The sequence below is a fragment of the Hyaena hyaena genome, unplaced genomic scaffold (assembly GCF_003009895.1).
Source record: "Hyaena hyaena isolate Hyena2069 unplaced genomic scaffold, ASM300989v1 scaffold_6, whole genome shotgun sequence".
Lineage (NCBI taxonomy): Eukaryota > Metazoa > Chordata > Mammalia > Carnivora > Hyaenidae > Hyaena > Hyaena hyaena.
The window spans coordinates 8,363,936-8,386,598 of record NW_024080638.1 but is presented as its reverse complement, the minus strand read 5'-3'; the positions used below and the strand labels follow the sequence as shown (position 1 = coordinate 8,386,598).

Here is a 22,663-nt window from a genome sequence, read left to right as displayed (position 1 = left end):
TGTCTCGGGGAGTCCTGGCTTAGGCTGGGGTATCAGGAGAGAACTCCCTATAGAAGGATATCTGAACTGAGCTCTGAAGCAGGAGTGGAAATTAATCAGAGGAAAGGAGGCAGGGAAAGAGCATAACAAGTCGGAGAAACAGCAGGTGCAAAGGCCTTGAGGCAGGACAGCATGGCAGGAACAGAGAACAGGGGTAGCAGGAGCCACTAAGGCGGGCCTTGCAAGCCAGTGACAGATCTTCACACTAAGCCCCAGGGGAAGCACTAAAGCAGAAAGTGACATATCTGTTCTATATTTTTAAAAGGTGCCTCTAAATGCCATGTAAATGGAAGAGGCAAGAAGTAGAGATCATCTAGGAAGATACAGCAGGGATCCAAGCCGAAGGTAACAGTGACTTAGTCTAACAAAATGGTGACAGAGAGAATGGGGAGAAATGACAGACTGGCCAAGAAATGTATCCTAAAATGCCCACCCCGAGCTAAAGGCTCTCCTGTGCCCTCCCCTTCCCTCCCCTCCCCTCCACTGTGCTATGTGAGTCCAGCCCAGCATCGGGGGAGAGGGGGAGGGAAATAAAGGGTCATGACCTTACCTTGCCCCCAGCCCAGGGGACTCCCTCCAGGCAAGGCACTCCAGCCAGGGGAGGAGGTGGGCAATGGGCTGGCTGCCCCGCTGGGGCCCATCTGAGGTTCACAGGCCATACCAGAGAGACAGCTGGGCTCCTACTTCCCCTTCTCGGAGCTGTGGTTCATTCTGGAGTAGCCAACTCCGCTTCTCTTGCCTTCAGAAAACAGCACAAGAAAGAACTTCAGGCCTGGGCAGGTGGGGCTTCTTGGCCTCTCCAAGGCCAAAGTCATCCCAAGACCAGAGAGAGCCACAGGAGTCTTCCCACTGACTTTGCTCTTTCCAGTCTTGCTGAGGAACATTCTCAGGAGTGAAGAGGAGGAAATAAAAACCCTCCAAGGGAGAACCGAGAACTTCCCTCTGGTCTTGGGTCTTCTCTGGCTCAGACACTCACTTGGAACTCACAAACTCATCAGGCCCCGCTCCCAGACGTCTGGGAGTTCCGTTCCCTTATTCAGAGCACCCCAGGCAATTAGGCTCAAGACCAGTGCATTCATCATGGAGAGCCTTATTCATACAAGGCTCAAACAGCTTTCCAGAAGACATTGCAAAATACAAATGACAAAGATCAGGATGGTGGGAAATACAGATAAAGAAAGAAAGAAAGAAAGAAAGAAAGAAAGGAAGGAAGGAAGGAAGGAAGGAAGGAAGGAAGGAGAGAGAGAGAGAGAGAGAGAGGGAGGGAGGGAGGAAGGAGGGATAGATTAAAAATGACAACCATGAATTACAAAAATACCCAGATATTCAGGCAATCAAGGTCCCCAGCAGAGGCAGTGGAAGTTTTGGCTCAGGTTTGGACTAACCAGTTTAAACCACAGTTCTACTACCTACTAGTTATGTAAACTTGGGCAAATGGTGTCACTTCAAAGAGATTTAGCTCCCCATCCTCCAACAATGGTACCTTCCCCACAAGGCTGTCACAAAGAATCGGTGTGGTGATCTATATAAAGAACAGACAAGGGCATCTGGAACAAAGGACGCATCCCACAGATACTAGCTCTCACTGTTGCTTCTTTGAGGTTTGGCATGGTTGTCACACCTGAGCCAAGAATTAGGTTTTGGGCTTCCAGGTGGCCAAAGAGGGTGAAGAAGGCAATGCATCCTCCTGGCATTTAGCGCTAAAATATCGTGGAAACGCTTCCAAAGTCCCAGGAGTTGGGTCAGTGACAGCACAGCGGGCATGGCCATGACCCGAAGCCACTGTCATCAACAGAAGCAGAAATGTCCTTCGTGGGGATTTTCTTGATGCCACAACAGAGTCTGCAGTGCCACGCGTTCTGGCTGGAGCCTGCATGCTTACTCTCTCTGTTACGTGTCCACCAGGTCCCTGAGAATTACCCGGCGCCGAGGAAAACCTTGCCTATGCCCCAGATGACATGCCAGCCTTCTTAACCATCTTGGCGAAACGTCTGGTAGAATCAGTTTTTGCTGCCATGGCTCCTGATGCTGGTGAAAACAAGGGTGCCCTGTCGGTGACACACATCTGCTTAATTCTAAGCTGGCCCGAGGGCTCACAGCCACCGCTCCGATCCCCTCAAGAGGGGAGGCTGGGGGACTCCCACACCCTCACTACCCTCCGTTTCTCTGAATCTTTTAAAAGGGACCGACTACATAATTTGTGGGGCCTAGAGCATTAACGAAAATGTGGGGTCCCTTGTTCAAAAATGACGAAGAATTCCAAGATGGTGATGGCAGAACATTAAACCAGGTTGGGGCAGGGGGACTTTCTAAGTGGGGAGCCCATGTGTCTGAGCAGACTGCAGGCACCTCAAGCCAGCAGGGACTTTAAGCTCCAGAAGATCACTGGCGGGGTGGGGGGCAGTGTCACTAACCAGTAACACACAGCTGCCCTGTACCCGGCTCTGAGACCACAAAGCAACGAAACGTTATGACAAAGCAACGACTTGAACACCCGAGAGCCTGGATTTGAATCCCTGCTCAGACACTCACATGCTCTGTGGCAGGGGACTTAATTCCCTGAGCCTCGCTGTCCTCGTCTGTAAAATGGGTACAGGGCCCAATGTTCATAGCAGCACTCTCCACAATAGCTAAAACATGGAAAGAGCCTAAGTGTCCATCAACGGATGAATGGATCAAGAAGATGTGGTTTATCTATACCATGGAATACTACATGGCAATGAGAAACAATGAAATCTGGCCATGTGTAGCAACATGGATGGACCTTGAGGGTGTTATGCTGAGCGAAATAAGTCAGGCAGAGAAGGACAAATATCATATGTGTGCACGTATAGGAGGATTAGGAGGAACTTGACGGAGGAACAAGGGGGAGAAGAAGGGCGGAAATGGTGGGGGAAAGGGAGAGAGGCAAACCGTGAGAGACTGTTGAATGCTGACAAAAACTGAGGACTGATGGATGTGGGGGGGAGGGGGGTTGGGCATGGAGGAGGGCACTTTGGGGATGAGCACTGAGTGTTATGTGGAAACTAATTTGACAATAAACTATTTGTAAAAAAAAAATAAAATAAAATGGGTACAGGGAATCCTCCCTGGCATGGCTGCCGCAGGGATACCAAAGAGAGATACAGGCCTGACATCCAGGACCCTGCTCACTAAGCAGGAGTCTCTCCTCAGAAAGAGAGAAAACTCAGAGTCAAAGACATAAAGAGACCTGCCCACGACAGAGGTGCTGGAAGCTATAGGGCCAAGAGGGGAACCCAGGCCATCTGGCTCCAGAGTCCAAGGCCATAATTCCTAAGCCCTGAGCCTCAGGACCCAGGTCTGGCCACCTCTGAGCCTGTTCTTTAATGCACCTTAAAGAAAAATGCGTCCAGTGAGGCTAGTCTCCCTGGCATGATGTACAACGAACTCCTGATGGCATCTGAGATGCCGCCCCTCGCCCAAGGCCTGCCCACAGCAGGCATTCCCAAAAACTGTCGCACTAACCGGTCTGTGGCACCACCCCTTCCTTCCTTCCTCTTATCTTGCATGCCCCAGCCAACAACGACAGCCCAAGGAAGTCTTCCCTGCACTTGGCAATCTCTGAAGCCCTTCCCTGCCTCTCCTGATCACCTCCTGGGCCACCGAGGCAAATATAAACCTTAGACCCATTTCCCAGGCTGTCAGAGCTTAGCAGCCTGCAGCCCAGAGAAGCTATTTGGGAGTCTCAGAAAGGCCTGTGGGACCCGGGAGCCGGCCCTCTGTCCTCCAGGCAGGAGGGGTCACCCACAAGCTGCAGCTGCCGAGAAAGCCTTCCCCTATGGAAAGTTTCCATTAGTTGTAAAATCCCACAACTTGTCTTTGAGAAGCAATCCCAGAACCCCAGTTGGCCCAATGAGCCTCCCACAAAGTCCCAATCAGGAGAAGTCAGTCATTTGCCTGAAATAATGTGTAATGGCTAAAAGGCACCTGTACAGTTGTGCCGTTTCCCACCTGTGTGACGCGGAGCAAGTCACTTAACTTCTCTCTGCCTCGGTTTCTTTACACGTAAAGGGGGATAATAATAGTAACTGAGGCTAAAAATGGTTGCACGTGTACATCATGCAGAGCAGCACAGGGCATACAGGAATCACCGAGGGAATACACCTGTCACTATTTGTACTCCACAAACATTCCCTAAGAAACTCGAAGTGTCAGGCCCTGTGCTTTCTGACTCTTAACACCAAAAATAAAATCTTAAAGTCCTTGGTTGCCCCTCCCTGCTGGGGAACCCCATCTGGTGGGAAAGATGAACTCAGAAAGAGAAATAAGAAACAATGACCGAACTAGGCAGTCAAAGGGAGCAGGCAGAACACAGGGGGGCTCAAAACCTTGTTGGGGGGGGAGGCTTTGCAAAGGTGGTGGTGAGAGAAGGGGCCGCCAAGCAGAGGGAGGTACACACCAGAGGCCAGAATGGGCCCAGTCAGGGCCCTCTGCGTTCACCCTGTATCCCGGGGCCCAACCCGGAGGCTGCGGAGGGCGAAAGGGGTTTTGGAAACGCTGGCCAAGGGCCGACACGGACCCATCACCTTCTAGTATGTCCTGGGCTCACCATTCTGCTCAGCCCCGCACCAGCCCTAGGGGGACTGGGGAGACAGAACCAGGCACCAGGGCGGAGGCAGAGCCAGGGAGTAAGCACAGCCCTGGGGCTCCAGCAACTAACTGGCCATCCACTCCCCAGTCTCCTTTGCTGATGCTGCATATTAACCGGACCTTCCAGTCATACGTCTTTTTTTAATTAGGTGGGGAGCCCCCGCAAAGGAAGATACCCTTAAGTGCCGCTGAGCAAAGGTCTCCATGTGTGCAGACAGAATGCCCAGTCTCCCCAGGAACCGTGTGCCTCACTGAGATGGATGTGAGAGAGCCAGCGAGCGAGAAAGAGCTTAACAGTTTTCACGAGTCGGGTTTTGTTTTCATGAAACTGGAAAGCCCCAACAAAAGACCATCAGAGGGCCTGTCACAGAAGTTTCAGAGTGGGAAAGCCGTGAAAGACCATGAGTCCAAGCTCTCCATTTTGCAGATGAGGAAATTAAGACCCAGAAATGAAAGTGAACTATCCCCGGTTACAGAGAGCCAGCCCAGGATGGAGTCCGAGCAGGGCAGGGCTCATTCGGGCCGTGGATGCCCCGCCACACCTGGCCTTGGGCGGCTGTCTTGCCCCGGTCTCTGCCTTCAAGTCCTGTCCAGGGTCGGCTACCCCGGGTCTCCTTCACTTCGGAAATCCCCTCCCCCCATTGGCCCCCGGCCCCCAGGAGCCGCCCGAGAGCGGCTCCCACGCCCGACACGCGCGGGAACGGGGCCCAGGGCGCGCAGAGAGCCGGGCCTCCGACCCCAAGCCGGGAGGGGACGCCCAGGCGGCCGCGCCGCTCCGATCTGGGCTCCCGCGGCCGCGCAGCCACCCGGGCGCGCGCCCCGAGCCGCGCACACTCGCCGCCCGCGCACACTCGCCGCCCGCGCACACTCGCCGCCCGCGCACACTCACCGCCCGCGCACACTCGCCGTCGCCGCCTCCGCCGCCCGGGGACGCGGAAGGTCGGGGCCGCCGCAGCCCCTCCGCGCCGCAGCCTCCGGCACCCGCGCCCCGCCCCGCCCGCCGCGCTCCCCGGCCCCGCCCCCGGCCGGGCCGCCCCGCGCCGTCACCCCACCGGGAGGGGCCCAGAGGGTGACCTCCCTTGCATCAGCCGGGCGCCCTCCGGGACGCCGGGAAGCGCCTCCGCGCCCGCCGACCACGTGCACGCCTCTGGGGCCTCCGCACCTGGGTCTCCCGCCCGCCCGCCCGTCTAACGCAGGCACGGCCCCGGGGCGGATGGGGCGGATGAGGCAGGCCCGGGGACCAGAAACTTCTCAGCTGGTGCATCTAAACTCCTAAGAGCATCTGTTGGAGGATCAGACTACCCGAGCTCCAAGCCTGATCTGATCTGTTTTTTTATTTTTAGATCATCTCCGGTCAAGTGGTTCATCTCTCGGTGTCTTCGTTCTCTGGACAGATCATTTCATGGGACTGAGTAAAGCTTTAATGAGACAGTCTCTATGAAGTGTTCAAAACCGCCAGACAAGAGAGCTGCACGCTAAACACTGGCTGCTGCCCGCACCCCTCCCACGTGAGCCTCAGAGGGGTCTATAGGGAAACGTGGCCCCCCGCCTACCCCGGGAGAGCACGAACCGCGCATGTTGTCCCATAGAGCGCATGTGGATGGACACACGAGCTGTTCTACTCTGTTGGCCACCTGCGTGTTCGTTCAACGAAGTTCCCTGGCGTTCACCTCATGCCGGAACATTCTGCCCTGCCTCCTTTCTAAGGGATACATAAATCTCCAAATATTGTAGGAAGGCTCTTTCTCTCCTTTGTCCCTCTCCCCTGGAGGAGACATGGTGGGGGAGGGGTCCCCACTGGCTCCCAGGCCTTGCTGGGATGGTACCAGCCACGGTGCCCTGTATATGCCCTAGCCTGCATTTCTACAAGTGGACTTGCTGAGTCAGAATGGGTACATTTCTTATTTCAACAGATATTGCCAAATTGCGGGGGCCTCAGGCCACAGCACTTAGTTGGCTGAGTGCTCGGCCAGAGGCAGAAGTGGAGTGTTGGGGGCGGTGAGCAGTGATTGAACAGAGCAGCAGGTACGGTCCAGATGCCTTCACTCACCAGGCAAGCAAAGATGCAGGCAGTAGGTAACTAGAGATGAAGTTCATTTATTCAGCAACAAAGGACACTGGGTGCCTGCTAAGTGCCAGGCCATTGTACTGGGCAGCCCTGAACAAGATACTCAGGATCCTGATTTGGTTTGCCTGACTTCGGCAAACACCATGTGGGGACATGAGAGTGAGAGCCCTGTGAGATGTCGGAGCTTTACTAACTGCTGACGGGACACCGAAAGGGATCCTTGGACAGGTGTGTGGCCAGGTCAGCCCCTCTCCAAATCCTGCCTCTCCAAACAAGGCCCACCTCAGCATGAAGCTGGGCATCGAACTCCAGCCCCTCCTGCTAGGCTGCCTTCACTCGCGTCCCCACTGCTTGCCACCCCAGCATGAACTTAAACATGTTGATAACTTGGTCTCCTTTGCTAGGGAGGCACAGAAGACGTGGGCCTCTGGAGTGGGCTGATGAGGCTCCACCACTTACTGGCATATGACCTTGCACAGGTGGGCGCACCTCTCTGAGCTTCGGCTCCCTCCTTTATGATAAAAGGGTAACAGTATCTGCTAAACTGAGAGATGGGAAGACTTAAAGGAGATGATGGATGAATTGCTTAGCGGCAAGTCTCCAGTGGGAGAGGGCTGCGTTCCTAGACTGCAAGGCTGAGCACCTTGTGCATCCGAGACTTCAGAGCACGGTAAGTGTCGCCGCTATGGCGTGAGGGTGCAGGGGCCCCTCGTAGAAGACAGAAAGGTGGATCAAATCCAGTAAAAGGGGAGTAAAATCTAGCCAAGTTCTCAGACTTTGGTGGCAATATCTTGATGGATTCACAAGGCTCCATGTGGTAAGCAAGCCCAAACCCCTCTCCACCCCCAGCCTGCCCTGACCTAGTCTTTACCAGCTCTCCCCCAACCCCCAAACCCCAAAGTCCAAGAACATAGAACATTTCTCAGTTCCTCCTACAGCCCCATGCCCTCACTCACTTCCCATTCTCAGTGGTCTCCATTCCTCTCCATCTGGAAGGTAACCCTCAACCCCATTCCACATCTCAGGTCTCAGCTGAAAGGGCCGTCTTCTGGATACCCCTTCCTTTGCCCCTTTCTCGTCAGTAGCCTTGTTTAACTAAGGCCCAACCCAGCACATGATGTGGTCATTGCTCAATGTTCCCTTCTCCCAAAAGAGAAAAAACCCTTGGTGAGTAGAGCTGCTTCTGCCCATGCTCACAGCTGTCCCTCATCATCCTGCCCTCAGGGCTCGCTACCTGCATCTGAAGTGGTGAATGAAAAGCTGTGAATGAAATCAGCAGGGCTTTAGCCGCAGATAAATCCAGAAAACCACAGGCTCCAGCCAAAGCCACCATTACTCAGCAGCTGTACCCTCTGCCCTGTTGTGTTGCAAAAGTTACAGACTCGTGTCTGAGGGCCCGCCACCGACTCTCTGGCAGCCTGGATGGGGTGAGAAGGAATGTTCTTCCCAGCCTGGCAGAATCTCCAAGTGTGGCAGCAGATGCGACACAAGGGGCTCAGAACCACTGAATGCAGCAGTGAAACACAGGGAAATTCAGTCTTGTTTTTTGAAACAGATCTGACTGTTACAGATTTTCTAACTCCTTTAGAAACAGACCACTTGAAACGTTGCCACGGTCTGAACAATTTGAACTAAATAGTACATGGATTCAGGTTGGGAAGCCAGACAGACTTGGGTTCAAATCCAGATATGCCACTAATTGGCTCCGTGACCTCGGGCAAGTGATTTTATTGCCTGTGTACCTCAGTTTCCTAATGTGTAAATGGGAATAATAATATCTGTCTCACAGAGATTGTGGGAGAATTTGACCATGTATATAAAACACCTGGAATTTCTCTTGGTATAAAGTTGGTGTTAGTAAATGTGAGCTATGTTTATTCTCTTAATGCTTATTTACTTTTGAGAGAGACAGAGCACCAGTGGAGGAGGGGCAGAGAAGGAGGAGACACAGAATGTGAAACAGGCTCCAGGCTCTGAGCTGTCAGCACAGAGCCGGCCGTGGGGCTCGAACTTATGGACCGTGAGATCATGACCTGAGCCGAAATCACTTAACTGACTGAGCCACCTAGTAAATATGAGCTATTTTTAAAAACATTTCCTAAGCAGGTCCTGCAGAATTTTCATTTCCATTATGTTGATTGGAACTCCTGGACGCCACACTGCACAGTGGGTCCACTACAATATATACACAATATAGGTCAATGGCGGGTGAGAGCTTGGAGCTAAACACACAGCTGTCCTTGTCAGGAGGTGTGCAGGCAGTAAGACAAGTCACATGCTGTTTTTCAGGAAACTAGGTCAAAACCAAAAGCAATACTCTGAATTCCTGTCGGGAAGGCCTGGAGTGTCAGGGATCTGTTTCTACACTGCGTCCAGAAGACGAGACCCAAGGGCAGGTATGAAGAGAATAAAACGGGGCGAGGCCTCAAGAGGAAGAACATCTGGTTGGGAGAGGAGGGAATGGCAACTGGAAGTACTCAGGCTTTTGGGGGGCCCGCAGGGGCTCAGCCAGTTAGGTGTCTGGCTTTTGATTTCAGCTCAGGTCATGATCTCAGGGATCATGGATTTGAGCCCCAGGTCGGGCTCTGGGCTGACAGCAGGGAACCTGCTTGGGATTCTCTGCCCCTCCCCCTGCTCATGCATCCGCACATGCCCTCTCTCTCAAAATAAATGAACACTGAGAAAAAAAAAAAACCGTACTCAGGCTTTTAACTAGAAAGCTCCACCCTCTGGTCTTTGTCTTTAAAAACCGTACAAGCTGATGGTAGCCAGCCCACTAATCATGTTCTTGAAACAGCCAGCCTAGCTCCTCCCCTAATCTTTTCAGCTCCTGCCACATTCCAGAATGTTGCCACTGTTCCCTTTGTTATCCTCAAGTAGAAGAAGAGAGGTTGTGTGCCTCCTGACCCTCCAAGCCCACCCGTGCCCATTGCTCATCCCAAGCACAGTGAGCTATGGCCTTGAACTGACAATTGGCCCACAAGACAGTGTCATTTGAAGTTTTTCAAAAGCCAGAGAAGATAGATGTTGACTTGATCCCGCAGCTTCCTCTTCCAGAACCACTGGCCAAATCTCTCGGAAGAGAGTGTGCCTCTCCTGCCTCGTAAGGCCAGTCTATGCAGGCGAAGGGGAGCAGGAGGGAGGAAACCTTGAACTGACTGCCTCTTAAGGCCAAGGCCGGCCTACGCAGGCGAAGGGGAGTGGGAAGGAGGAAGCCTTGAACTGCCTGCCTGCCGTGGAAGCCCTTTCAGGAATTTCAGAGCCACTGAAGCGACAGGAGCAGTTGAGAGGACAAGACACTCGGAGGTCTCACGAACTGCCCCCGAAGGAAAGAAAAAATAGGAAAGGTGAAAGAGGAGGAGCACAAAAGACTCACGGGAGCAGGTTCTTTCCACTGAGCGGCTTTCATGGACTTCTGGTGCCGTCAGTCTTCCCGCACGGAAGGCCAAGTGTGCCAAGAATGCTAGCTACAGGCTTTGAAGCTTTAGGAGGCTGAGTACTCCGCCCACCACAGTATTCGGGAAAAGCCTGGAGGCTGGGCACCGTGGGTTTTCCTTCACAGCCTTCAGTCCAATCCGGTTGGACTTGATACCCACTCTGTGGCCTCCTTGCTCTGTGACCCTGAGCATTCTCTAAACCTCTCAGGGCCTCAGCTCTCCCATCCCTGGGAGTAAGATCTTGTGCCTAAACTGCAGAGCTGTCGTATGGTTACACGAGTGCCCAAACACAGGCTCCCTCACTTGAAGCATGCTGAGATTCCGTGACTGGCCTCGGACCAACTGCCTCAACTTTCAGCAACTCGGGTTGTTTTCCACCCACGTGGGAATGGCACACCTTCAGGGAATCTGTAGATATTACACACAAGGTCTATCTGTAAGCTGTTTTATGCCTTCTATCAAGGAGAATGTAGGTCTGAGCTATGGCAACAAATAGAATGGCCAAAGAGTTCTGTGCTTCGGTAATGGACAGTACTGAGGGCATCCTTCTCCTAGACAAAGGGCTCACGTGACATGAAATTGGCCAGAGGGGCGCCTGGCTGGCTCAGTCGGTATAGCATACTGACTCTTAATCTCAGGGTTCTAAGTTCAAGCCCCACATTGAGCATGGAGCCTCTTAAAATAAAAAAATGTAAATAAACATTAAAGAATTTTCTTTATGTATTATTTATTTCTAGGAGAGAGAGAGAGAGAGACAGTGTGAGCAGGGGAGGGTCAGAGAGAGAGGGAGTCACAGACTGAAACAGGCTCCAGGCTCCGAGCTGGCAGTCAGCACAGAGCCCGACGCGGGGCTTGAACCCACGAACCGCGAGATCATGACCTAAGCCAAAGTCAGACGCTTAACCGACTAAGCCACCCAGGCGCCCCCATTAAAGAAATTTTTTAACAAAAAAAAAATTAAAAAAGAAAAAGAAAAAAAGAACTTGCCCAGTGGAGCGATTAGTTTAGGAGTTGAGAGCTGTAAAGAAAAGAATCACGTAGGTGAGGAACATTAAAGGGGCAATAACATATGCTCAGTGTCAAGCACATCCAGCAGTTTAGCACAGATTCCTGGCTAGACTGCCAATCTTGATCTTGGCTCTACCACGGCTCATCCTTGCAACTCTGTCTCATAGCCTGCAAAATAAAGCTGTTTAAAAAAAATAAAAATAAAATAAAACAAAATAAAAGTTGCTTTAAGTTAGTATAAATGCAAAAGTTCTTAGGACATCAGCCAGCATGGAGAAAGCTATTAACAGCTGTAGATGTTTTTTACTCACCCCATTTCCAAAACACCCGCCCTGGGCAATCCCGTCTGACCCCCTTGCGGTTAGGCTGGCCCGTGTGACCCGTGCTTGGCAGTGGGCTGGGAACTAGCGCGTGCCAGTTCAGGACTGAAGTGTGCAAGGTGCGTGTTGGCCAACTCTCCCTTCCCCACCATCGGGGAACCCAGGCGCTAGGATGGTGGGGTGGCAAAGGGCAAGTACACGGAGTCACTGCATCACCGCGTGGGCAACAGCTGCTCTGCAGTCGCCAAACGTGTGTCCAACGTGAAGGAATCAACTTGTATTAAGCCACTGAGATTTCAGAGTGTATCCTGTCCTGACCAGCTCTTACTGGAGGTGAAAATATGATTAGGATCAGAAAAGGACAAGCAAATTTTAGAAAAGGAGGAAACATTTGCTGAGCACCCGGAGTGCTCTAGGTATCAAGTGTAGTACCTTGTTTTTTTCTTAATAATTCTGTTGTTGCTATAGAAGAGTGGTTCTTAACTGGGGGTGGTCTGGACCCCCAGGGGACGTCTGACAGTGGAGATACTTTTGGTTGTCACAGCTGAAGGGCTACTACAGGCATCCAGTGGGTAGAGGCCAGGAACGCTGCTGGATGACCGTGTGTAGATGAAAAGCACAGCCCTGACGCTAACCCTGGGACAAGCACCAGTTTCCTCGATCTTCCAGAGATCTGTGTGTACGTACAGGCACATGCATACCCTCTTAATGCTCAGTGGGAACGAATCACACACCCACTCTTCTACACGTGTGTATCTTTATGTTCGTTCCATGTCAGAACCAACCCTACCTGCCTTAGTGTCAAAGAACCAGACATGCTAACTTCCCATGTTAGGACACAATGAAGGTCTTCCCCAAGGGTGCTTTTAAAACATCTTAGTCCTGGCCCGTCTCTGGCCCCACTCCCAGAGATCGACAGATTCAACTACCCCGAGGGCCTGAGCACCCACCGTTCTCCCTGAGTACCATCCAGCTTGAAGGCTAGGGCCAGTCCCTCATCTGTGCCCTCGCTCTCATGGCATCTCCTTTTGCCCAGAAGTCTCCAGTCTCGCTCCCTTTATTCCCCCTTCCCCACCAGCATTTAAACATGTTCTCCCCTCCTGCAAACCGCCTCCCCCATCAGCCACTACTGCCACCCTTCCCCCTTCTAGAACAGCCAGGTTTCTGCACTCATTCACGTTACATTCAGTTCATTCTCCAGACCATCTAGGTTCCTCTCCGCTAGACCAAGTTTTTAACTTTTCACATCTCACCTTTGCTCTCAACTGAACCTACATCACACCCCTTTTGAAGTACTTTCTTATGTTGCTTCTGCCACTTTACCAACATTCAGCTGGTTGGCCAGAAGTGAAGAGTCAAGCAAAAATGTACGCAAGTACAACCCTATTAATCCAGAATGAAAACACTAGTGGCACCCGGTTAGAAACCGGGTGTAAACCAGTGAATGCAGCTGCTGCTTCTCCATGGTCCCCCAGTTTGGGAAATCTGTCCTGGTGGTAGGCACAGGTGTGGGGTTTGCTGTACTCAGTGACAGCAAGAGCAAAGTCCTAACAAAACTGGGCACGGTGTGGAACACGTTAAGATGGAGATGTTTATTACAGATCCAAATCAAAATAGCAGATAAGCAATTTGACAACTCTAGAGTTCAGGAGAGAGAAGGTGGATATAAATTTGCATCTTTAACATAGATGCTATTTAAAGCCATGAAAAGTAGGTGGATTTCAACAAGGGAATGAGTGTAGACAAGTCCAAGAACAAACCCCTGGGAAAAGAGAAGCTGGAACTAGCAAGAGACAAAGGAGGGGCCGGGTAGCACATCACGGCACAACAAAGCTAAGAAAGTGGTTCTGGAAGGAATAGTCAGACCTGTCAAACAGGACTGAAGGTCACGTAGGAAGACTGGACCTCTCAATCTGGTCATCACTGACCTTGACATGCGGTTTCAGTGGGCTGACAGGAGTGCTTAAACAGTAAAAACTGGACACGCTCGTATAGAAAACTCACGAAGAATTCTACTCTAAAAAAGAACAGAAACTAGAGACGGACGTGGCCTGAGACTAACCCATCCTGAATCATATGTGATTTCGTTAAAGGGCATTTAATTCCCTCCTACTAGTTCAGAACAAGGAAGGAAATCCCATTATGCTGTCCTTCAACTGTTTTCATCTACTAGAAATTATTTTGCAGCCAGACTTTCGGCTAATAGAGAGCCACAGAGCACTGAACTCTTGAGAGTGCGCATGAAGTTCCTATATAGGCACTACATGTATCACGTAGCCCAGTAGGGAGGAAATAGGGCTCGGTAACTGGCCCAAGGCCGCCCCAGTAGATAAAAGACAGACTGCAGACTCACTAGTTGGATGCTGTTTTCAAACTAGTGGGTTGGGTAAAATCACAAGTGATTTCCTTCCTGCTAAGATACATACATTTTCTAAGTATGCGTGCAAACGTGTACGTGATACGTGTGCTAATTTAATTTCCGAAGTGAAATTCTGCACATCTGGGTCAGAGTGCACTTTGCATTATCAAAAGGGATGAACCAGAGGGAGGGAAAATGCATGACAAAGTCTTTACTTTTAAATGATGACCGGTACACCAAGTATCAAGACGTAACAAGTTCTTGAATTCTATCAGCTAGTAATTTTGATTAGGAGAAATTAAAAGCAGCCCAAACAATTATACTAGTATTTATTTTTCTATCCCTTAGCCAGAAAAGACTTTTTTAAGGCTGGCTGCTGCTTCACACAAGTTACAAATAACTATTTACTACTTTTTCATAGATAAAGCCCCTGACCTTTAAGAAAGCTATAGGGAAAAAAAAATATTTAATCCCTTTCTTTCTTTAAAATAAAAAAAAAAAGTTTGTTTTTGTTTTTGTTTTTTTTTACTACATCTAAGAAAGAAAAAGTATTGATATATACGTTGCTTGGGCTAAAAGGCATAGGAAACAGACAACATATACACGTTAAATTTCTAAGAAATATGAGGGAAAAGGAGAAAGATCTTTCGATAAGCTCTAAGTCTGTACAAAGGAGCTAGATCTGCTATTCTCCAAAAAATGAAGGGGCCTACTATACGACACACACAAATAATCTAATGCCTTTCCACAAGAACGTAACTCCAGCTTTGCCGAAGCCTCATAAGCAGGAAGGCACCTAAAATGCCGACCCGCGCGCAGAGCTGCTCCTTCGTTCCCTATCCGTTTATGCGGTAGTTTTCGTGGATTTCTGGCCGGATGTCACAGACAAAGGCCAAGAGGTTAGCCAGGACTTCCTCCCTGTTCTGCTGGAAGTAGGTCTGCAGGATGGTCATCTTCTCCTGGGTCTCCTTCTCCACCTCGGTGCTGCAGCTGCCGTGGGAGCCCAGAGCCTGCAGTCGGGGGCAAGGACACACAGGAAGGTCAGGTGGACGCGCTGGTTGGCGCAGCCTCCTTAGCGCTGGGGAAACCTAGTCTCATCGGTGAATACAGAGAATTGGTGACAGGCAATGTGACCTCGCGACTGAAGAGCACATGGGAAGGTGGTGTGACCAGTTAGTGGGAACAAAACAACAAACGCAACCCCTTTGGTGGCCAACCTTCAGACATCTATGAGGAGGTACACCGCTCAGAAATCACCCCGGGGAGCAACCCATTCCCCGCTCTATAGAGCCTGATGCACCACCTCACCCGAAGCCTGGAAAGAACCTAAAGACCCAGGAACCCGGGACTGGTGAGGCAGAGCATGGTGCCTGCACACCAGACAACACTGTGGCTAAAGAAAAGCAGATGTGTACAGAGCGAGCTGTAACAAACGCAGTTTAAGAGGAAAAGAGCAAGCTATAAAATGGTGTCAGTGTGGTTAGTAAGTGTGTTTCCTTGTGTGGTGTTAAAAGGGAAAGATATCATTAATGTTAGAGAAACAAAAAACCCTCTTAAAAAATTAAACACGAGGGGATGCAATTCAGGAGGAACCCACAGTTTACATTAACCAACACTGGTTAGCGTTCTAGCTCTTACACTCAGCAGTGGATTCACCAGCATTATGAATACATGACATCTTTTCTTTCAAACACAATATTCTAGAAGGATATACAAGAAACTACTAACAGTGACGGTCTCTGAGGAGGAGTGTAGGTCTGGGTGGGAGGAAGACTACTTTGCTGTTGCCCTATTTTACTGCTTGAATTTGTTATCATATTCGTGTCTTACCCCTTTGAATTCCATCCACAATTTAACACACATGGCCGTCCGTAAAGGAAGATAAATTTCCTTTATCTTCACAGTATGGCTGGCTTTTTGTCAGGTGTATGCCTACTTGATCAGAATGAGACCTATCAGGTTCTTGAGGACAAAACTATTTTGGATATGATCCTTTCTATCTTCTAACCTGTCCCTACCTCTTTACCGATACATTAACAGCTATGGGCCTTCCTGTCTGTATGCCCACTACAGTGTGTAACAAGAAAGCGTTCTCTCACGTGTTACTTCTTCCAAAACCTACACGGAAGCCATCCCTCCCCTTTCACAGATGAGGAAACCCAGGCTCAAAGAAGTCAAAGTGAACATGCAAGGATTCAAACCCAAGTTCCCTGAGTTGAAACTTAGGAGACTCTTCATACTGTACTGTAACTGTTCACATTAGCGGGATAAGGGGCCATCTCATATTAGCTCAGTTGCTAACTCATATTTTGAAAGGTCCAAAACCCCGCTGCGGGGGAGGGGTAGGAGAGGGGACATCACCTCTGTTCTGTGCATATACACCATACGCCCAGCCTCAATAAGCGTCACGAAGCCGAAGGGGTCACTGTGAACATGGCTGGAAACCTCAGAGCTCATGCTTACGCCACAACGCTGACCCTGGCTCTAAGTAACTGCAGCGCAGATGTAAAACTAAGACGAGGCGGCTGCCCTGACGGCAGTATTCCCACACTGTGTGGTGGGCGGTCTGGTGGTTTACAGCCCCAATCTACCCCCATTCAAGAGCTGGCGACGTTTTCAGTTTTAATAGCACCGTAGCCGCCCAGTGCAAGGACGAAAGGAACTTTTGCTACTTACTGCTCAGAGGGAGATGTGCCTCGGGCCCAGGAGGGTGTGTGCCTGGACACCCAGTGAAGGCCACACGGGAGAATGTGAGAAGGAAGCCCACAAAGACAAAGGCAGAGTTGAGCAATGGAAATAAAGTCCTGAGAGCATCATTTAAGCTCCTGTATCAAAATAAAGTTAGCCTTTTGCCTGGGTTTTTAATTACACAAGCCAATAAATTCCTTTTCCTTAAAACCAGTTTGAACTGCTGTTACCTGACAGTCTCCTTTCTATGTGAAGCCCTCCCCCATCCTTTCCCCTCTTCAGAATTGTCCCTGCTTTGGGATCTGTCGCTGTACTATGAGCATGCAGCATGGGCTGCCTGGCCCAGCCTGTGCTACTGCTAAGTGCCTCTACTCTGCTGACGTGGGGCTCCGTCTGCTTATGGTCACTAAGCTCTCTCACAGCTGGAGCTCCGCCAGACTTGCATTTTATTGCTGACTCTCCCCGACCAGCAGACTCTAGCAGGTAAACTCACGAGGCAGGAACCATGTCGCTTTCTGTTCACAACTGACCCCCTAGCGTCTGGCACAGGTTAACAGATTTAATAGATATCTGTGAAATGACTAAGTGAAGACCAGGGTTCAACGTTAGTTAAAAATGGACCATCTAGGAGACTCAGCCTGAGCACTCAATAGACAAATCTTCACATTTCTCCCAGAAATCACAATCTCCAAGCTATGCTGGATATTTCGAGAGCCTGGGGAAAAGGGAAGAAGAAGAAAGCCTCGGGGAACTAAAGCAGTAATGAAAATAAACCAAGCCCACCGCAGCTTCCTTGGCCTTGAACTCCTTCTCTCTTTGCAGGCGGTACTGTTCAATTTCAGCCTGAGCCTCTTCTTTGGCCTGCTTCAGCCTCCGGTTCTTTCCTGGTTTCAAAGGAAAAAGCTGCATCAAGGAGTGCTTAAAAGACAAGTAGAAGAGGAAGCAGAGACTGAGATGGTAAATTCTAACAGGTCACAAGGAAAACAGTCTTACACTATAGTTGCCAAGAAACGTGCATGGGGGAATTCAGAGCTAACTGGCAGTATAGGCTCCTGCCTCCTACAAGCTGTACTTAGCTAGGAAGTGACTAGATAAAAAGGGCCGCCTTCCATAACCACAGACAGAAAAATAATGGAAAAAATTCTGGAACGTGTCAGAATAGTCTCTCAATCTCTACTGTTAAGGACACACAGAGGGACGCCTGGATGGCTCAGTCGGATGAGTGTCCGACTTCAGCTCAGGTCATAATATCACGGTTCGTGGGTTCGAGCCCCGCGTCAGGCTCTGTGCTGACAGCCCAGAGCCTGAAGCCTGTTTCAGATTCTGTGTCTCCTCTATCTGCCCCTCTCCCGCTCACATTCTGTCTCTCTCTCTCTCTCAAAAATAAATAAATGTTAAAAAAAAAAAAAAAAAAAAAAAGAACCCACATAAAATGGGTGACATTACCCACCTGGAGAATTCTTGCTCTTCCCAAGAAGTGAACAACCAGGTATGCTGCTGATTATAACTAGAGGTCTGCTTAGAAGCTGAGAGAGGAGAGGACTAGGCTCCCAAGAGACATTAACCTAAACTGTAACTAAGGAGACAGGCGATGTAATATTGGAAACTAGAAACCATGCCTGTGCACAAGGAAATAAGTAATGCAAGTGGTTCTGGGCAGGCACCCTGAATGGAGAGCACTGGACAGTACAACCACACAAGCATCTAGGAAGTGAGGAGACGTGGGGGCTCTGGTTTCTAGACAAGAATAAACTTACAGCTAAAAACATTCCCTCAATTCCATCAGCCCCCATCTGAAAACAGACCGTACAACCAGCCAGCACATATTCTTTGCTTTGATTCTCTGCTCACTGATCACACTTCTAAGAAACCCAAATTGGGGAGTGGGGGTGAGGGGAGGAGGGGACGGGCGGGGTGGGAGGAGAGTCTTAGATGATCAACCTGGGCATTTATCCAATTCAGAGCAAAAGGCACCCCGCATCTAGAAGTAAGCTTTATTAGACATCCTTGTACATCAATTTCCCAAATCCCACTCAGCCCATGTGGATGAAGGAAAGTGAACTCAACCTCCCATCTCCTGATGAAGAAACGATCTCTAAAAACCCAAAGCCTGTTTCTGCAAGTGTAGGTCTACTCCAGTGTCATCTAGGGCCTACTGCTGCCCCTGGGAGCTAACTTCTACCCCTGCCCTCTGCATGCTGTCCTCCTCACCACCTATCTCCAAAGCCAATCTTCAGAGCGGAAGAGCTTTTCTAAGCCCACAACCTACAAATAACACTTCTGGCTCAAAAGTGCTAGCGCCACATAACTTCACAATGCCACTCTCCTGGTCACTCTCGACTCCCACAGCTCTCTGAATTAAGACAAAACCATTCCCTGCACATCGGACATCTTCAAAGTTCAATGGTGATAGGCTTCTCTGAGACCCAAAAATATATACTTGAACAGGAAATCATACTTCTTGTAAATCTTATTTTTGTGGGAGCCAGTATTTTATTGCTCTACATCAAGGAAATAAACCGTAACAAGTTTTTTTTAAGTTTTATGGCCAAAAGCAATGATTTCAGGAAAAATTTAAGTCGGATCCTTTTGCCACATGAGGTACTGCCTCTTCCCAATTCCTAACTGGAATTATGGCGAGGCAACCATAATTACAGATCAAAAAACGCAGTGATTTCTTTCAAACAGTAGCTCTTGTCAATACTTCTGTTTCTAATTACAGCAAATTCTGAGACATGCATTAGCCATAAACTCACTCCTTTAAAACAAACCCATTCAGTAGATACGGAATAGCCATCCAAGCTATACAAGATACTGCACCAAGCCTGATGACATAAAGAAAAATGTAAAAACATGATCCCAACATCCAAGACACTCAGAATTATTCTGACCATTGTCCAACTATTTGTGCCTGCACCTCTCCTAAATAACCTCACATACTTCCGCACAGGACAAACTCTGCGGAGTCATTCTGGAAATACTTCATCAAGAGCATGATGAGAAATACTCTATGAGGAACACAGAACTTTCCAGTCACCAGGGCAAGAATAAAAGGCTTGTTCCCATCCCCAGCTTCCTCAAAGAAAGCTTTTCCCAGGAAATGCAGAGCTTCACAGAACCTCTAATCTAGAAAGTATAAGAGCCGTGCTTGAAATCTACTTGGGTATGGGATCAAAGTGTAAGTCTTATAACAGGAGAAAACCCCAAGAAATTACTAAGGGTTATGATCCTTGCATGGGAAAAGAGGCCTCTAGGCTCCTGCTATGCTTCTTCCCATGATATGGTCACATCATTTGGCTAAGCCTCATCTCACCCATCTGTGTAATAGGGACAGAGACATCTATCTCACCATATGGGAAAATGAATACATACAGTTAAATTACATATGGTCCCTGTACTCCAGGAGCTTAGTCTAGAGACTAAGGCCTAAAGAAACCAGTTACTGCATTGAGATGACAGAAATAAGGTCTTAGGAAGGACCTCAGCCTAGTTTGAGAGGACAAAGCAGGGAAGGCTTCCTGGAAGAATTGCTGCCTAAATTTGAGACCTGAAGGAAGACTAAGCGTTAAAGAGAGAGGAAACTAGGAAAGGGCACTTTCAATCGGAGGAAACAGCTGTGCCAAGGCTGCAGGTGAAATAAGGCATCACAGTGGCCCAGGATGACTGGAGGAGAGAACCCAAAAATGAGATGAGGGAAGAAAGCCAGAGCCCGATCCAAAAACGCTGCCTCCACCCTATTCAGGAATCTGGCCTTGGACAACCCAGTCGGGACCCCTCTCACTCATGAGAGCTTTGTACTTTTACTCAGTAAAGTCTGTTGTTTTGCTAAAAACAAAAGAAAAAGGAATCTGGTCTTTCTTCTGCAGGCGCTAAACTGACTGAAGACGGCGGGGAAGTCCTATCTGCATCCCAGGGTGGACTTTGACTGCCCGAAGGAGAATGGACTTGGAGGAAATTAGATCCACCTGTGAAATTCCTTAGTAACCTTACATTTCTAACTCTAGGTCCCGTCTCACCTGCAACTAACCCCCCCCATCCCCCCAGTACTGGCTTCCTTCACTGGGACTTTGTTTTTTTTGTTTGTTTGTTTTTTTAAATATTTTTATTTATTTCTAGGAGAGAGATACACAGCATGAGCAGGGGAGGGTCAGAGAGAGAGGGAGAGACAGACTCAGAAACAGGCTCCAGGCTCTGAGCTGGCTGTCAGCACAGAGCCTGACGCGGGGCTCGAACCCACGAACCGCGAGATCATGACCTAAGCGAAAGTCGGACGCTTAACCGACTAAGCCACCCGGGCGCCCCCCTTCACTGGGACTTTGAATAGCATATGATGAAGACGCTGGTCACTGGTGCACGGGATGATGCGTCTGGCACATATTAACCACATTTTTTTAAAAAAATCTTTTTAAGGAGTTAACGAAGTAGGCTGCTACACAGCCTCAGAAAACCTAGCGTCCCGGACTAATATGCTAGCTGTAGGGATGGGGGAAAAGTGAGTATGTAGATGGTGGCTAACGAACAAGAGAAGCAGACGTGGCAAAGAGGACTCTTTGATCAACAGCATGGATTACGGCAGCTCTGGACAAGGAAACAAAACAACCGAAAGGAGCAAGTGACCGCCGGAAAAACGAGTTCCATCAGGAGAGCCCATTTCGCAAGCCTCCCAGACCCCACGAAGGTCATCCACCTATTATTGTCTCCACGCCCTCCTACCCCACATCGCGGCTTCCAGTCGCCCCTCAAGCCTTCCAGAGCCTCATACCTAGACAGTCTGGAGACACCCAAGCCCCCGCGACTGTCACCACCCCTCCGGGCCGCAGTTTTTCGGGCCTCGTCTACCTACACCCTCCCGCGGCCTGGCCGCGCTCCGTGCACTGGCACCACGCCTGGCCGCCCCACCCCGAAACTCACGCTTGCGGGCCTCCGACACCTTCTCGGCGGCCCGCTTCTCGGCCTGCAGCAGCTGCTGGATGCCCTGCGACTGGCTGGCCATGGCGCCGGCGATTCTGAGGCCGAGGCAAACGGCCTAGAACGGTCGACCGCCCCCTCGGGTCAGCTGACCCGGGCGCCTAGGATCTGCGCCTGCGCCCTGTGGCGGCGCCCCGCCCTCCGTCACGTGACGGCCGCAGGGCCGCGTCAGCTGACTGCACACGGAGTCTGGTGACTGGCCCGGGCAGGGAGGGGCACCAGCGGAACGTCTCGGCTGCGCCTGCGCAGGATTTGTCTTCTGTCTTGACCTCTTCCTCCCCTCAGCCCCCGCCTCCCTTGCACGGCTGTTCCTTCGCTAGTTCGGTTGTCGTGGCTACCCTGCCACGTCGTTATTGCTACAGCCCCTCGCTTTACACTATGTCCGCATTAAGGTCGGGAGGGGAAGAGCCAGGCCAAACACAAAGAGGTTTCTCTATTTTGCCCTCTTCTTTACTCTCCCCTTTCTGGAGTTTTCCTTGGCACTGAAATGTATTAGGGGACACGTTAGAAAAATTCTTACCAGGCTCAGGGGATAGAGTGTGGATTGGGAACAGGGATACTTGGGGACAGATATGCCACTTACGCTGTGTGAGTTGGAGGAGGATGCTTTCCCTCTCTGAACCTCAGTTCAAGGAGCGAGTTGGACTATTTTCCGTAAATATTTGATGAATGCCTGCCACGATCCTAGACCACTGTTCGTAATAGGGAGCAAGACAGATTCCCTGGTGGAGTGCACAGCTGATGGACCAAAAAACCCCAACAGCATTAAAGTAAATAAATTGCAAACCGATACAGTAATGAAAAATACAGGGTGCTTTAAAAAGAGGGGCATAAGGGCTTTCCCAACGAGGTGGTATTTAAAATGAGATCAGAAGAGTGAAAAGTTAGCCTGGAAAGGATACTGGGGGAGTAGGAGAGCGGAGGAGTTAGGGTTGATTAGTGGAAAAGAACCAACATGTCTGGATTTGGTGGGAGCAACTTGGCACAGAGGTATCTCCCACCAGAAATAGGTAGATAGGAAGTGAGTAGTTGAGTATACAACATGACAGGCATTGCCCTGACACTTGACTTGGTTCTGACAGCAACTCTTAATCCCTTTCTATAATAACCAGACTGAAACTCAGGGAAGTCTAACAACTTGCCCAAAGTGACTCCCTTGTTAACT

General features: G+C 50.0%; 2 protein-coding genes across 5 annotated transcripts in view; both read right to left on the bottom strand.

Annotated features, from left to right (window-relative positions):
• TMEM268 (transmembrane protein 268) overlaps nt 1-10,787 on the bottom strand; it is a 33,930-nt gene extending 23,143 nt beyond the window's left edge. For 2 of the 4 annotated variants that reach the window (XM_039239958.1, XM_039239975.1), the window contains exon 1: nt 590-1,214. In XM_039239958.1, the coding sequence (XP_039095889.1) occupies nt 590-698 (109 nt within the window). In that variant the 5' untranslated portion in view covers nt 699-1,214. Of the gene's footprint in view, nt 1-589; nt 1,215-5,539; nt 5,603-10,094 lie in introns of those variants that run through there. The other 2 variants (XM_039239970.1, XM_039239963.1) reach the window with 2 other exon arrangements.
• Nucleotides 10,788-13,056: 2,269 nt separating this feature from the next.
• ATP6V1G1 (ATPase H+ transporting V1 subunit G1) lies at nt 13,057-21,594 on the bottom strand. The gene is made up of 3 exons (XM_039240102.1): nt 21,442-21,594; nt 17,314-17,414; nt 13,057-14,852 (listed from the first exon to the last, which is right to left on the bottom strand). The coding sequence occupies exons 1-3, from the start codon at nt 21,521-21,523 to the stop codon at nt 14,679-14,681; spliced, it is 357 nt and encodes a 118-aa protein (XP_039096033.1). The 5' UTR covers nt 21,524-21,594; the 3' UTR covers nt 13,057-14,678.
• Nucleotides 21,595-22,663: the final 1,069 nt, after the last annotated feature.